At 39.3% G+C, this 15,222-nt stretch overlaps 1 protein-coding gene across 7 annotated transcripts in view; it reads right to left on the bottom strand.

Annotated features, from left to right (window-relative positions):
- TIAM2 (TIAM Rac1 associated GEF 2) overlaps window positions 1-15,222 on the bottom strand; it is a 165,477-nt gene that overhangs the window by 31,202 nt on the left and 119,053 nt on the right. For 6 of the 7 annotated variants that reach the window (XM_062640870.1, XM_062640865.1, XM_062640864.1 and 3 more), the window contains one exon: window positions 345-448. In XM_062640870.1, coding sequence (XP_062496854.1) covers window positions 345-448 — 104 coding nt within the window. Of the gene's footprint in view, window positions 1-344; window positions 449-13,021; window positions 13,042-15,222 lie in introns of those variants that run through there. The other variant, XM_062640872.1, reaches the window with a different exon arrangement.

The following is a 15,222-nucleotide window of genomic DNA, read 5'->3' as shown; positions in this document are numbered from 1 at the left end:
GCAGCTTTACGGTTCTCTGAGAACTGGCTTCAAGCAACAAAGAAAGATGAATTTGACAAGTTTCAACCTATTTGCCATTTGTACTCATCACACTGCTTTTGGAGACCCACCAGCTGTGCCAAAGATGATGACCTGTCAGGTGACCTCAAGATAATAAAACACTAAACAAAGGTAATGCACATAATTGGGGTTTTTGTCTGTTACTTCATTTTTGTTGGGTTTTCCTTTTTTTTTTTTTTTAAAAATTAGTGCCATACATTAAATTCTGTCTCACAAAACGCAGAGCGTTAACACTACAACACTCTTTTTGTTCATAACGACTATTACGTCAAGCATGTTCTTACCCTGAAAGGTGGATCAATCTTCTCCCTGTATGGCACTTGGTCCAGAATGCCATCAGTACTGCTCCTTTTCAAGCCGGATGTGACATCAGGCACATTACTAAAATCTGCATTCAAAAGAAAACGAAGAAATTAGAGGGTTATAGGACAGGAACAGGAAAAGTATTTGCTTTTATCTGCAAATACTTTTGTTACTAGCCAAAATAATAGTAGAGAAGGAATACAAAATCTGTGATCCTCTCCACCTGCCAGAAAAAAAAATAACACAAAAGGTCAAAGCAAGGAGCGACTGTGCCTGAAAACTCTGCTTTCAAAACAGCAGCTGGGCACCTAAGACTGTCTGAAGCAATGTACAAATCTGATCTACCAAAATAAACCTAACACTCTTTCTAGCAGTGTGCTTTCAAAGGTAGCATTAACTGTAATAAGCACACACTGAGCTGAGACAATCAGTGAGGATAATTAAATGCACTCAGTAGTTCTCGGATGAGCACACTATTGTTCATCATGACTTAGTCCTGAATCCCTTAAAGATTTAAGAAAAGAGAATTTTGCCTTGGAATAGGCACCACAGTTCATAACACAGATAACATCTCTTCTTGCTACTAATAGTTCACCAAGTTTACTAAGTTTGGAGTCCATGCACATAGTAGCTGGCACATTGTAAAAACCAAAGGAGGCGCTGTCCTGCTCTACTTATTGACAGACTGTAGCTTTTAAGAACATTTATATGTAAACTCAAGATCTATTCAACAATATTGAACATTCGGATAAAAATTATGGGTTTTTTTCTTTACAGCGCCTCAATTGGCTGCTTAAAATCTGCAGAGACATTTACATGGAAATTCTAATTAAACTTCTAGAAATAAACAAGTGATTTTTGAGCTGCAGTATTCTCAATCTGAGTAGCCTCAAAAGATAAAATAGTAATAAAGTGAAGCCTTGTTTTAATTTGCTGCTTTGTTTTCTAGCCTTTAAGCCTCTGGGGTATAATTCACACCATATTACCATATTTTCAAGCTCTTTCTCAACACCTACAAATGCTGGAGATTTATTTTTAAGTGAAAGGCAAGATTCTCATTTAATCACTGACTCCAGCAACTGAGGTGGTAATTAAAATAAATATCACTCATCTTGCAGCAAAATCATGAGAGTTAGCAATAATGAATTGTGAAGGACAACAGTATCTCTCTGCCTGGGTGCTGCTGTGGTCCCTGCAGAGCAGGACCAGCTCCTCTCAGCAAGAACTGACAAATATGGACCGAAGCTGGGAGGAAAATGGGAATTTTATGGCCAAAAGAGCACCTTAGGCCCAGGAGGAGTCTTCCTGGGAAGACTAAACATGGCAGACAGACCTATGCAAATACCTAAGCATGATCTCATCTCGATATTTTATTTTTCCATATGTTACTAAGGTGTCTATGCCAAGCTTAGCATAAAGGTTGTCACTTTTCACCCAAAGATGTGACTACTCTGTCATTTCCCTATCCTTGCAGAACCAAGGTCCCACTGCTTTTCTCTCCTCAAGCTTTTTTACCTTTTCCTCCTGGAGACAGGTGTGGCTCCTGATATTTCAGAGCCTACGTAACATGCAATACCCCAAGTTATCACCTTTGCAGGAAAAACATTTTACACAACTCCATCAACCAACCACCTATCTTCTTTAAGAACTTAAAAAGGAGTGTGACTTTTCTATTTATTTTATTATGCTTTTATCCCTCTTCCTCTACCAAGCCTGAAAAATTTTCTCCTGCCCTCTACTTTTAAAGTAATTTTTAGTCTCTCTTCCATATATGGGTAAAATCAGGAATGCCTATTGACTTTCACCACTGTCTACTCCTGGGTATACAAAAGGTAAGCCAACTCCTAAAATTTGAACTGACCTTTAAATAACATTTTTTTGTGGGGGTGAGCCAATGCCAAGGATATTACTTCCCATTTTTTTCTTGGTTGTGCTCTTTGTACTTGCCTTCTGGGTTTTACCACTCTTCTCCCCTATACCTCCAAGCAGCATGCAATTGAGAGATTCTGCAGTGGCATAAAGGATCTAGAGTTTAACCTCAGGTAGCTATCTAATGAGAAAAAAAAAAAACTATGTTCTTTCTCTGATTTTACAAAGTGAGCATTCAATACATTTGTCCTTTACAAAACAGGAAGTAAAACTAACCTACGTAAGCAATGAAGAGAAAGTATAAAAGTAGGAAGAGGAAAATAAGATAAAATGATCAGCAGACAACAAGAACGGAAGAAATCAGGATGACACCACCCAAGTAGGTAAACAAAACATTATATCACTTTGTCCAGATGATATATTTTTTCCTCCCTTCACCCCGATCTTTGTTTTTCCTTTGTAGTCTATAGGACTGTCAGCAGTAGGTCTATATAGCCTTGACCATTTTAATAGCACTTGCTATTGGCAGAATGCATTGCTGATGGTAGTTAGGGTAAGCAACAGCAAATGTTATTTTAAATAGTAAAACCTAAAAAAAGTTACACGGAAAGGATCCAAGGTGGAAAAGGACATCCTACTGCACGTTGCATGACAAACTAACAGGGGGAGGGAAGGAAGGAAGGACGTATGGCTCGCTGATCAGTTTAGCATCCATATCCTGTCTCTCTTTCCTTCTCTTACTGTGGAAGCAGACTTCCTTTGGATCTGCTCCTATAAACTACCAAATTATTCCCAAAGAGCACAGAAACACCAATATCAGCTGCATAGCTAAAACCAAACAAACAAAAAAAAAACCCAACCAAATTCAAAGGGCAAAGAAAATGAGTATTACCTTGGAGAATGGGTAACTTCAAGTGCAAAGCCTAAGGTCATCAATACAGCAGCAAGTGTAATATTGGAATTCTCTCTGCTTCTAGTACTACACGGAAAGGGAGCATCAAGCCGAACCATACAAAATGTATTGTCTTTGAACATTCAAATTTAGATTTAGCTCTACAATGGGATTCTTATTAACAAAGATGTTCAAAAGTAGTAGTGTACCTTACAGGCAGGTAACCACTACCCTTTCAGGGAAAACTAGCAATAAAACTGTAGAGACTATGAACTGAATTAATTCAAAGCTGTGAGAGTATATAATATTCTGGATTATTGCTGGGCATGAGCATAGGAAAGAATGCAAGGAGATATACATTCCTAAAAATCATCCAAATGTGAGGTCAAATCAGCACTTTCTGACAATTTTTTTAACTAATATTATTATTTTTAGAAAGCTATCTCTAATGTCACTTACCTCACTATAATTACATTACTGACTAGTTAAAGAGAACACAGACTGCTTTGCTGGAAACTTTGCTTAAAGGGCTTTCCAGCATAAGCAGTGGTAAGTCTGACTATACAGCTCCATTACAGTAGTACATCAGATTTATTCTATTAACATACTTGTGATAAACCTGTCTGGAAGAAAAAAAAAGGAACTGATAGTACTGAGTTAAAACTTGGAGCCGGCTGGCATTGGCTCTATCAGACACAGGGTAAGCTTCTAGCAGCTTCTCACAAAAGCCACCCCCTGTAGACTCCCCACTACCAAAACCTTGCCACACAAACCCAATACAGTCAGCAAACAAGAAGAGTCGCAACCTCAGATAAACGCTAAAATTCTCAGAAAAGTACAGGTAGAAAATGCCATTATGTGAAAAGCTTAACTACATCATATGAAATGCATAACAAACTTTTTGCTTGGTATCTAGCAATGACCAGCCAAGTACTAAGAACCTGCTTAGCACCTTCATCTGCCAATGGCATCAGCAAAGAAGAGTGCCATTACTCCTACAATATTGTGTCTTGCTCGCAGGCAGATACGTGACTCACAGCCATTCAAGAGAAATTACAATGTAAGCACTTAAAACTGAAAGAAAGTATACTTCCTAAGTCATGCTCCTCACTACTCAACATTCAGTTAAAAGTAGGCATAGAGCACACAGATGGGACAGTTGGTGAGAAAAACAAACACATACAGCATATCCTGGAGCTCTGTACGCCTACAGCAATGTCTCTTTCCCACATCACTGTGGTGATACACATAGAAGTGGTCAATATGGAAGTTATTCACATGTTTGTGAGCAGTAAGGTACAGTGGAAACACATCCTCTAGCAGATGTGTGAGACAATAATAATTTGTGCTACAATCCCAGCCAAGATACCAAAGGAAATCAACTGGAAAACATCAACATCGACCATCCGGCAATTCATTTACCATAAAGAAGCCATCAACAAATGCAAATGTCACTTATCTCTTTTTTTTTTTCTGTTTAATTAATGAAGAAGCCTTGATTACTTTCTAGTCAGCACTGCTCTTACCACTTTAGCCACTCACTGCAAAGGCAAAATTACCATGAGAAGAAAATAGGAACTGAGGAACCTGTTTCTTTTATGATTTCTTTTTCCCCATAATACTTCAGAACTTGTTCTGGTTTATAATATTTTTTTTCCACCAATTTAAAAAAAAAGCTAAATAACCATCACAAGCATGTCAAGTGTTAACACATGTCAAGCACTATGCAGGTGGTGTAACCACCCCCTTTTCAAAGTACAGCAAGAGGGTGTGTTTCCACCTGCCACTCTACTGACAACGGTAATTGAACACAACATCCCTTACAGCTCTACATGGGAAGATAACACAGCAAAATTAAATGTACTCAGTCACTCACTCCAAGATAAATTAAGACCACTGTAGGGCACCATTTTCAGGCCTAGCAGGAGCAGCAGTTCAGTGCATCACTTGATAACTACCCTCAGCAAGTAAAGAGGCACCCTGACAGGCAGTCCTGACCTCAGTAAAAATATAGTGACTATGCCAATATGGAAAATCAGGTTTCCATTCTGCAATGTTTCTGAGATTTCAAAGACAATTTGCTTTGCATCAGAATGAAACCATATCCTTTACATTATCCTTAACAGAGAGCAAAAAGAAGTAGCTTGACACCAAGATGTTCATCCATGATGTAGGAGAGGGATGAAATCACCTGTTCTGTCAGATTCAGGTGAGGAAACCAAATGGGTTCTGGGTCTGTTCCAGTGAAGGTAAGATGCTTGATTAGCAGCTAGCAGCTGTAAATCTTTCATAGCATCCATGACTCCACTGATCCACTTAATCATATCACCAAACATTCCCTACAACAAATAGATTCAGAGCCTAAAGTTCATGGTAAAGCTAGTCCCATAGGATGTGACTGACTCAGGCTGAAATTTGTCTGTCCTCAACAGAGAAGAGTGAGGCAGGGTAGCAATTAATGACTAGAAAATTACATATTTGAGGTGGGTGCTATCAGATTTGAACTCATGCAACTCATCAGAGGATTAAACTTTCTTTAGCCCTCAACACTGTAAACCTGGCATATGAAATTGAAACTCAAAGAGCACTGATTTTAATAAATGATTTTACTGATGATAGGGAAAAGTGGATGATGCAGCTGGTGAATAACAAGCAATAGCTACGTTTAAAGAAGAAACAAGAATGCTGGGGAAATCTAATGAGATCTGTGACCTATGTAGTAACCTAGGGCTTTCACAATCAATTTTAGGAAAGGAAAATTTACAATGTGGAGATAAATTGAAAGTTATATACATACGGTATGGGTAAACAGACTGTGTCAAAATAACCTGACATCTGTCTTTGGTAAATTCAACCTTCTGGAAATTTAGTTAAAAATAAAAAAGTAAGTAAATAAATAAATAAATAAATCTTTATAATATCCCGAGGGAAATTATTAGCTAAAATGAAAAGGATGGGAATTAAGGCAGAACTGCTAGCAGATAATATAACAGTAGATCAGCCTGAATGTACTTCTAAGCCCAGGAGAAGCTAATGATAGATTTTGTCTAGCATGGATTTGGGGACCAATTTTACTTGGTGTTTTCATTATTTGTTTCATTAAAGAAAGTACAATAGGAATTACTCTTATTAAATACTTTAATCATTCAAAGTTAATACACAGCATTAATTAAGAGCATGACTGGAGATGCATAAAGGAGGTGCAACATGACCTTGAAGATGGGGCCACAGTCCCATAATGAAGTTACATAGAACAAGGTTTCAGGGACCAGTAAGAGCAATTCCTTCTATAAGCTGGGGCTCCTCAGCTGGAAACATGAAAGAAGCATGGAAGTGTGAAGAAGGGTTTAACAACATGTAGTTGTGAGATAGAGCTACTTAAGCAATGGTCAAGGCCAGCAGATATTGCTATAACATCAGCCAGGAATATGCCTCTCTCTTCAATACACATCTTCAATATATATGTCTTCAGTTAAAAGACTGGCTTTCAACCATCACATAAGCAACTTACCTGGGAGCAAACAATAAAACCACTCTATCCTATTTTAAAATCAAATAGGATAAATGTATCAATAGGGTTGCTGAAAGCCTCGACTAGCAGAGGACTGGACTCACTGAGTCTGGAAATTGTTTCCCATTCTAGGTTTCTCTGTCACCAATGTAGCATGAGTATTACACAGATGCCTAAATACAGCTTCATGGACAGATCACTGAAAGGCTCTGTCTGTTCAGTAGAGTGCAAGAAATACTTTAAGTTTCATTAGTACTGATGTGTAAAGATACTGCAAAGGGTGTTTATGGGTAAAAGAATGCTTATATCACAAGTGCACATTGGTAAAGAAACCCCAAGAGCTGCCCTACACCCCAGTCACTTGCTCATTCCAGCTCAGATGTTCATTTAACAAGGAACTCCAGCGGTTACTCTGCTACAAACTGATCTTTTTCTCATTTGTAGTTCTTTGGCACATGAGAGGGAAATGGGGCTCTCATTTCATGTCCTTGCTGATGCAATTTTTTTATCTGGAGTACTTAAAACACACATGCAGAGCTTCAAGCTTGGTCTAGGCTTTAAAGTACAGATACCCTGATCTCAAATCAGAGTAACTGACAGCATTTTTAAATTATCCAGTGATTTCAGATAGATGTTACAAAAAAAGTGGGCATCAACTTATTTCTGAGAATACTAATAGGAATTTTAGCTTGAAAAAAAAATAGGATCTGTAATTACAAGGAATTATAGGAGGTCCAGTCTATCCACTAGGAAAGAATGCATTCAATATTTTCACTAATTCCCAAACGCTCTAGAAACTGACAATAAAACACAACACAGCCAATCTTCAGCATGTAGAATATTCTCCCTCTCCCCATTACAGAGCTTTTCCATAACACAGCTGCATGGTTCGGACGGAAATGAGATATTACATTTGGGTAATAAAGTTAAGCTAGGTGTATGGAATGCTGCATTTCTTATTGTTGTGTTAATTCTCCAGACTGATCAGTTAATTATGATAAGCTTGCAGTTCCCATATTTTTCTAGCCAATGTTACTATCAACAGAAAAGTAAGCTTCCAAGAGAAGATAACAAGTATTTCCAAAATCCCTGGTGTAAATCATACTAAAGTCTGAGCCAACTCTCAGAAAGGTACAAAGCCTTGGTGGTCTTAATGCCTTCAAACTTACTGAAAAACAGGGAGTGGTAGGTGAAACATTCCAGCACTGCCTGGAGAAGTATCAGTGTGGTGAACTCTGAATGTACTCCTTTGGAGTCTAATACCTATAACTTAAACAATTCAACCTGGCAGGTAGCACACGTGCTTATTTCTTTTGGTTTGATACAACCAAATATATTTCAGGTTTTCAACAGTATATTTACTCTTTTGTAGTGCAGTTTAAAAATAGGTATGTAAGCATTTCCTTCTGTTTGCTTTTTCTTTCTGACTTCAAGAGAGATCTTTCAAAAAGTAACAGTTGATCCACAGGAATTTACTGAATGGCTTTCAAGAGACATTCTCACAATCTTTGTTAAAGAAAGCATCCAAGTTTCACCAGAGAGATATGAAGGGTGCTGGGTTCACTAGTTCAGTTATTCATAACTTGTGTGTCTTGTTATTTGAGGATCAGACCTTTCAGTTCTTTGGCTTATGTTATATCCTGAGATCAGCAGAGAACAGTGTGCAACTGGCATCCAGTACAGAGCCCCTGCAATCTCTGCAGCCCTTTAAATTTCTATCTAGGTTGCAAAGAGCACATTAACTGTGATCAGGAGAAAAGCAAGAGAGCTCTAGAAGTAGAATTCAAACTCCCATGGAGGATTCATTAAGTGTCCCACAACAGACATTTACACTGGAGAAGGCAGGTAGGTTGCAGCCACTTATGAGAAATACCAATTGAAACATCAATCTGAAAGCCAAAGCAATTTAATTCACCTTTCATCTTCACTGGGGTTCTCTATGAATCTGGGCAAATGACTAAGGTACCATGGACCTTAAGTGCAGGCTCCTATTAATCTCCAATTAAATTTTCCAGACTTATGGGAGTGTTAGTTCAATTCAGTAATTTTAACTGGAATTTAACTGAAGTTTTTAACTATTGCACAGTTCCAATTCAGTTGTTACCCCACAGCTGGTACTAACAGACATGTATTATTACTAGGCATTCACACTCCAATGCTGGAGTAAATTAAAACCAATTTGCGGGTGGTAACTGTGGTTATTAACTGTACAGTGGTTTATAGCTTTCATTCTGCTTTAGCCAACAGATAAAAAGATAGTGAAACAATAAATTTGTTACCAATTCAAAACCCCTTCCTCTTTTTTGCCTAGAAAATTTTCAAGTTCTTCTGAAAGCCTCTGACCTAACTTCAGATACCAACTAGCACATATTCTTATTGCTAAATTAATATGACTTGAGTCTCCTAGTAGATGTAACTTCAGTTTCTAGACAGCTAAAACTAAACATGCTAAAGAAATTCACAAAAAAGGCATTGGATTTTAATAATTCAGAAATCTTTTAATTCTGCAAGGTATTTTGTCTTTTATCATTTGTTGCTTTCCAATGCATTTTGTAATCTGTTTCGGGACTGACTAGAAGGTATGTTCTCAGCTTAGCATAAAGGCTGTAACAACTGACTCTTTGGTGTAGCTAGAAACTTCATTCAGAAATTCATTCAAGATGTTAAATCTGGGAAGAAAATTAGCATACAGCTGTCATAACACCAGTCTTCAAATAGGGTTCTTAAGCACAGAATTACTAGATGCCTGTCACTGACAAATTGTTACCAAACAGGACATGCAATCACAGGCCAGAGAAGAAAGTTCCCTTCATATCCCCTCTCATCCCTTCAGGGAGCAAACTACGAAACACTGGAAGGTGCTCTACATGCTTCCTGAAGGACAGTGTAACCAGGCTGCTTCTTTTTGCAGATCTGATACTGCCTAGATAAGGAGAAACTCATACTTCTAGCCAGGGTCTGAAATGCTCAGGCAGGACATTTTCTTGTTTAGAAAAAGCCAGTATGTTAATGCAAATATTCTTGTATCGTACAGCTTGCTTAAGACATGTTGTGCCACATGCTGAACAGTGGCTTAGCTCCAGTCAGCCACCTACTTCTGCAAGTGTGACTTTCTGTAGGTTGCTTTATGCTCTGTTTTTTGTTGGTTTTTTTTTAATATCTGCAGAAATACCCATTTTGAAGCTGGAGCAGAGTCCTTTAGATCCCTTGGGAGTTCCTTTGTTAATTTAACTGTTCATGATGAAGCAAAGTAATTTGACTCATTTGGTAATTCAGTAATCAATAGGAGATACAAATTAGCAACATAATAGGGAATAGCTGCTTGCAATTCTGTAGCACTGCCTGATTAGCCCTCTGCATTTCAATGGTATGTTTTTATAAGGTTATTTAGCTTTCTAAACTTTCTCTGTCCAAGTTCTGCCAGTCAGACAAGAGTTCAGGCTTTTCAGTTTTAAGCTTAACACTCCACACTTGCTTCTCAATTGTTATTTAAATACATTTGTTTCCTAAGTGCCTTCTTTATACAGTCTCACTGGAAGCCAGTGTTAGCTGTAGCTATGTATCACCCTTCTACTCCAGTTCAACAACTGGGGCTATGTGTCTGGGATATGGAGGAGGAAGATACAGCAGAGCCCATGTTGGGCGGCTACCATCCTCTACAAGTGTCAGCAAAGGCTGCAGCCCACTGTTGTCACTGGGATTCCAGGCTGGGGCTACTGGACAAGCAGAGGTTCTGCCAGTGGTTCTTCTGGTTTCTGCTGCTACTGTAGGATTGCTCACATAGAATGGTTTTGGCCATTCTCAGAGGTCATTTGCACTGAGGAGAGTTGGAATGCAAATGGAGCTGGCCCTGTCCAGGTACCAAGTGTACCACCTTACTGGTACATTTTCTTCTTCATCTCGGATTTATAGGCACAAAAGTAGTGAAAACAGAAAGAAAAAAGAAAAAAAAAAAAAAAAACAACAATAACAAAAAAAAACCAACAAAAACAAAACAACAACCAAAAAAAAAACCAAACAACCCAAAAAGTTACTTAATAGTTTAGCAAGACTTTGTGGCTAGCTTAAAGAGGTTTTATAATTACTCAACCTATCTTACCTCTGTGAAACACAGAATATCTGCTGTTTGATGTGCTTTAAGTCATGCCTAAGACACTGGTCTATATCTAGATGTCTGTAACTTTATCATCATAATAAATCTTCTTGCTGTCCATATTGTTATGCCACAGAATTCAGTAGGACAGGCAATGTCATGATTTATGCCTACATATTGTCACTGAGCCTGAAGGTGCAGCTCCACAGGCTTTAATGGAGTTTATACCAGGAAAGAACAATTAGGCTCGCTGATTTTACAGGGACTAAATCATAGCATCACTTAGCAAAGCAGAACAGAATGCTCTTTCAGTAAAAAAGCACAACAAAGAGCATTTAAGGCTGTCCCATTTTATAGCATAAACAATCTTCTAATTTGTAGCATACGCATCTATCAGGAAGCCAACAGGACAGTTTGTCAAGTGCCAGCAAGAGCTCATTAAACCAACACTCTTGGGAAACACTGCATTGCAAAACATGCAGCAGGCAATGAGTGCTCCTGTAGATCAAGCTTCTGAACGCTAGCATACACTGAAGAGGCAAACACTTGGTTTGAATTAACCTCTATACTGCTAAGGTTCTGGGCATTGTCACAGGCCAGACCTAACTTTTACCCAGTGATTCATATGAGCACAGGACAGACACTTGCATTAGCGGCACACAAATGGCTGGAGTGGGAGCTAACCTCCCACAATTGTCCAAGACTACTGTAAACACACACCTCACTTCTGAGCTTGCTTTGATGAACAGCCACTGCGTGTTCAATCACATCTGTGTGGCTTCCTGCTGAAGTAAATTAGGTAGTGATTAAAAACAAGAAAACCCAGCAGTCATCTATCTTCAGGCAGATAAGCAGTCATGTTGCATAGGCAACTACATGTCTATGTTAAAAAGAAGCAATGCATTTCTTGTGTGTTGCCCCACACCACACAAAACCACCGGATGAGATCTACTAGGCAAGAGTGAGCGATGTGTGCAGACCTGCACAACTAACACAGATCAGGACTGTGGGTTCCCTTAGAACTTGGGAAGCTAAGAAGCAATATTCACCTCTTCTGAGCTCAAAAGTTTTCTGTGAAAGAATAAAAAAATTCTTTGATTCCTCACACATGGAGTGGAAAGAAGGCCATGACCTACAGCACAATTAAGAGAATTTAACTGTTGAAACAGCAGCTAGGTGAACAAACAGGACTTGGTTTGGGAACAGCTAAATGCAGAAGTTAATTTAGAAATGTTTCTCAGTTTAGTTTTAAAAACTAAACTTTATATTAAAAGACATGTACAAAATGCTTTAAAAACTACAGGCAAACAGCAACAAGCAGAGTGGTCTGAGGCAGTGCTCCAGGCACAGCTCCCAGCTTCTGGAGGCTACAGATGACCTTAGTTTCACATCCTCCTGACTTGTCTCTAGTCTTAAAAGGGACACACAGGTCTTTCTGATATTCAGGCTGGATTGGGGCTGGAGGAGGATACAGGGACTGCTTCCTGGGGAGGTGTGTGCAGCAACATGCATACAGCCAGCTGGCTGCAGAGTCAACCTCTGTCTCCCTTCTTTTCCTCCCTCAACTTGGTGGTATCTGACAAACCTGGTTGGAGCAAGTTTTCTGGAGAAGCTGTGAGCTGCACTTACACTTTACAGAGGCATCTAAACCATCTAGTGAAGCTTATTGAAACAGAAAGCACCTTGGAATTTAATCCAAGCCAATTAATTTTAAAAACACACTCTCAATAATAATTTAGTCATGTCAAAATTAAGCTTGTGGCCGACTGATGTGCTTTGCCTCTGTGAGTGCTTACTAAGCTAAAAATCAGAAATGGTTCATGTCTTCGGCAACAGAAGAGCCACTTACCACATGAGGGGAATAGGTTCATCAGGAGTGATTCAAAACAGCATGTCACAGACTATGCTCTTTTTCAGGAATCAGTGCAAGAGGTGGGAAAGCAGAAGGCAAAACCCATGCTCCAAAATGGGAACATTTTCTGAAGATGTTCAAGGCAAGGTTGGACAGGGCTTTGAGGAGCCTGGCTTAGTGGAGGGTTTCCCTGCTCATGGCAGGTGGCCTGGAACTAGATGATCTTTAAGGTTCCTTCCAACCTAAACCATTCTAGGATTCTATGAAAATGGCTGAAGAGGTGTTCTGTGGGAAGGTCAACTGAAAGAGAGCTTGCCCTCTCTGACAGTAACTCTCCTTGCAACCAGCTCTCTGCTGGCACCTGCCTGCTCACCTTCATCCTTATCCTCCTTGCCTGGCTCTGGCTCTTGTCAGACCCCTGCACCCACTGGCTCAACTCACCGAGTTTGCAGGGGAGGGGGAAAGAAAGTTTTCTCCTCGATTAGCTTCTTCAAAGGCTCCAGCAAGTGCCGCTGCCAGCACAGCGGTGGGGTGAGTGCTGTGAGGCTGGAAGGGAAAGCTAAGGCAGTGCAGGGGAGGAGGAAGAGGAGGAGCAAGCCTCCCCTTTGTTGGCAGCACCCAAGACTTCTTCATGCTCCTGGGGCCACACCTCTAGAAAGACGGGCCAGATAGGAACCGAGACCCTATGCAGAAGGTAAGTGCCTTTCCCCAAAACTGAGGGCTACAACAGAGAGCAAAGGAACAGCACAACCATCTTTATTTTTCCCATTTAGCTCTCTAACCCACCAAGAGGAAAGTGTGTTAACTCATTAAAGCATATCGAAACTGCCATTCACCACTTTTTTCTCTCCCTCCCCCTTTTTATTTTTTTTCCTCTTAATTACAGAGACCTATTTACAAGTTAGGGTTGATTTCAACAGTGTCAGCTAACCAGAAATGACAGCTTTTGTGGCAAAACCCCACTTTCTGGGGGAAAAAAAAATTAAGTACAACTCAGACAGCAACTCACATACTGCAATGGGTTTTCACACCTACTAACACTTCTACCTCCTACCTCAGCACTCTATAGATATACCATTAACCCACACAGGGTTGCCCTAAATATACAGTTTTCAATCTTGTGCCTTCTCTGTTGTTTATTCCTCAAATATCCACTGGGAGGAAAATATGAGGCTTTTTTTTTTTCTTCCCCAGCTGTAAGAATTCCAGTCCAATTCCCTCATTTTTTATTTCTACACAAATATTTGTTTAATTTCCTTAGCACTGGAGCTTGAAGCAAATTTAGCTGCTCTGTTATTTGGTTTTCCACATTTACAAGTGCATTTTTTAAAAGTACTTGATCTCATTTCTTTTCCAGGATAAGCTTATTGCTAGCCAAGTGGCTAAACAGTCACCACATAGCATTGCCATGTGGGAGATCAAATGATATGAGCACAGCAGGTCCAAAATACAGCTAACAAGGGTATAGCAACCTCTTGGAGAAAATGAATCACTCTCACAGAAAATTCCCTAGGAATTACTTTTAGCACTGGCAGAGCTAGTGGCTTTGGAGAAAGTCAATCATAGAATCATAGAATCGTTAGGGTTGGAAAGCACTTCCCTTCTGTACAGTAACGGCTGCCAAAGTTGCCATGAGATACAATTGGGTATCCTTAAGATAGCATAACACATAGAAAAAGGCATTCATCACAGTTGTGCTAAGCAGTTACCAAACCATAAACAAATGTGGACAAACTGTTACCATCCAAGTTATATGAAGCCAGTGATTTAAAGTAAATTCTGGTTTGCTTTTGCCTGGTGGTTGCCACCAAGCACCAGGCAGGGTATTACCACCTGACTCAGTGCCGAAAATTTCTATTTTCCAAACACTTTGTTAATTTTAGCTCATTAACACTCTAGAAAGATAAATACAGTCAGTTAATTTTTAAAAGCAGGCAGGTGGCAGTAGAACCATTTATGGTTTTAACTCCAGGTATGTACCTGGAGCCAAATTGTGCTTGATTTTTGAAAGATGTTCCCCTCTGCTGGCATTAACTGACTTTCAAAGGCACTGCCTTGGAAGAACAGGCTCAACATGGACAAGCAAATGTCACAAATTATTTCTGAAAACTGTGGTCTTAAGAGTGACTCACTCAACTCTACCAAAGGAGATCGAACAGTATTAAACACTGGATATGAATTTAGGAGGCTCTGGCCTCCAAATCCCTGCTTGGATCATTAAATGCTCCCTCTTCTTACCTAAAATCTTATTAAAATCCTGAGCAACAGGACACAGAACAGTTAAACCCTTTATGATTATCTATTAATTCAAAGTAATGCCATTTTCTTCTGTTTCTATTTGAACTCGATCAGGTGATCAGACACTAAGCACTGAATTCAATAAACATGAAAGTCCTTCTCACAAAGCTTAATTTAGAACTATTTGTTCCCTTTCAGAATAAAATAAATCTTCCTTAGTTGCTTTTAAGCAGAAAAGCAAATACACTATGTCCCTTTATCCACTAGTGCTTAGAGTATAATACATACTCCAGTAATTTCCTATTATAATGGAATATTTGCGCAGGTTGCAAATTTATCCCGGAGGAATGAAGAATCTAGTGAATGGACACATACATTTATTATATGGAATACTCCAGGTAATG

The sequence above is a fragment of the Pezoporus occidentalis genome, unplaced genomic scaffold (genome assembly GCF_034315485.1).
Source record: "Pezoporus occidentalis ecotype Australia unplaced genomic scaffold, CSIRO_AGI_Poc_V1 ctg67, whole genome shotgun sequence".
In the NCBI taxonomy this organism is placed as follows: domain Eukaryota; kingdom Metazoa; phylum Chordata; class Aves; order Psittaciformes; family Psittacidae; genus Pezoporus; species Pezoporus occidentalis.
Note: the sequence above shows the minus strand (reverse complement) of the source record. Positions and strands in the feature narration are given on the sequence as shown.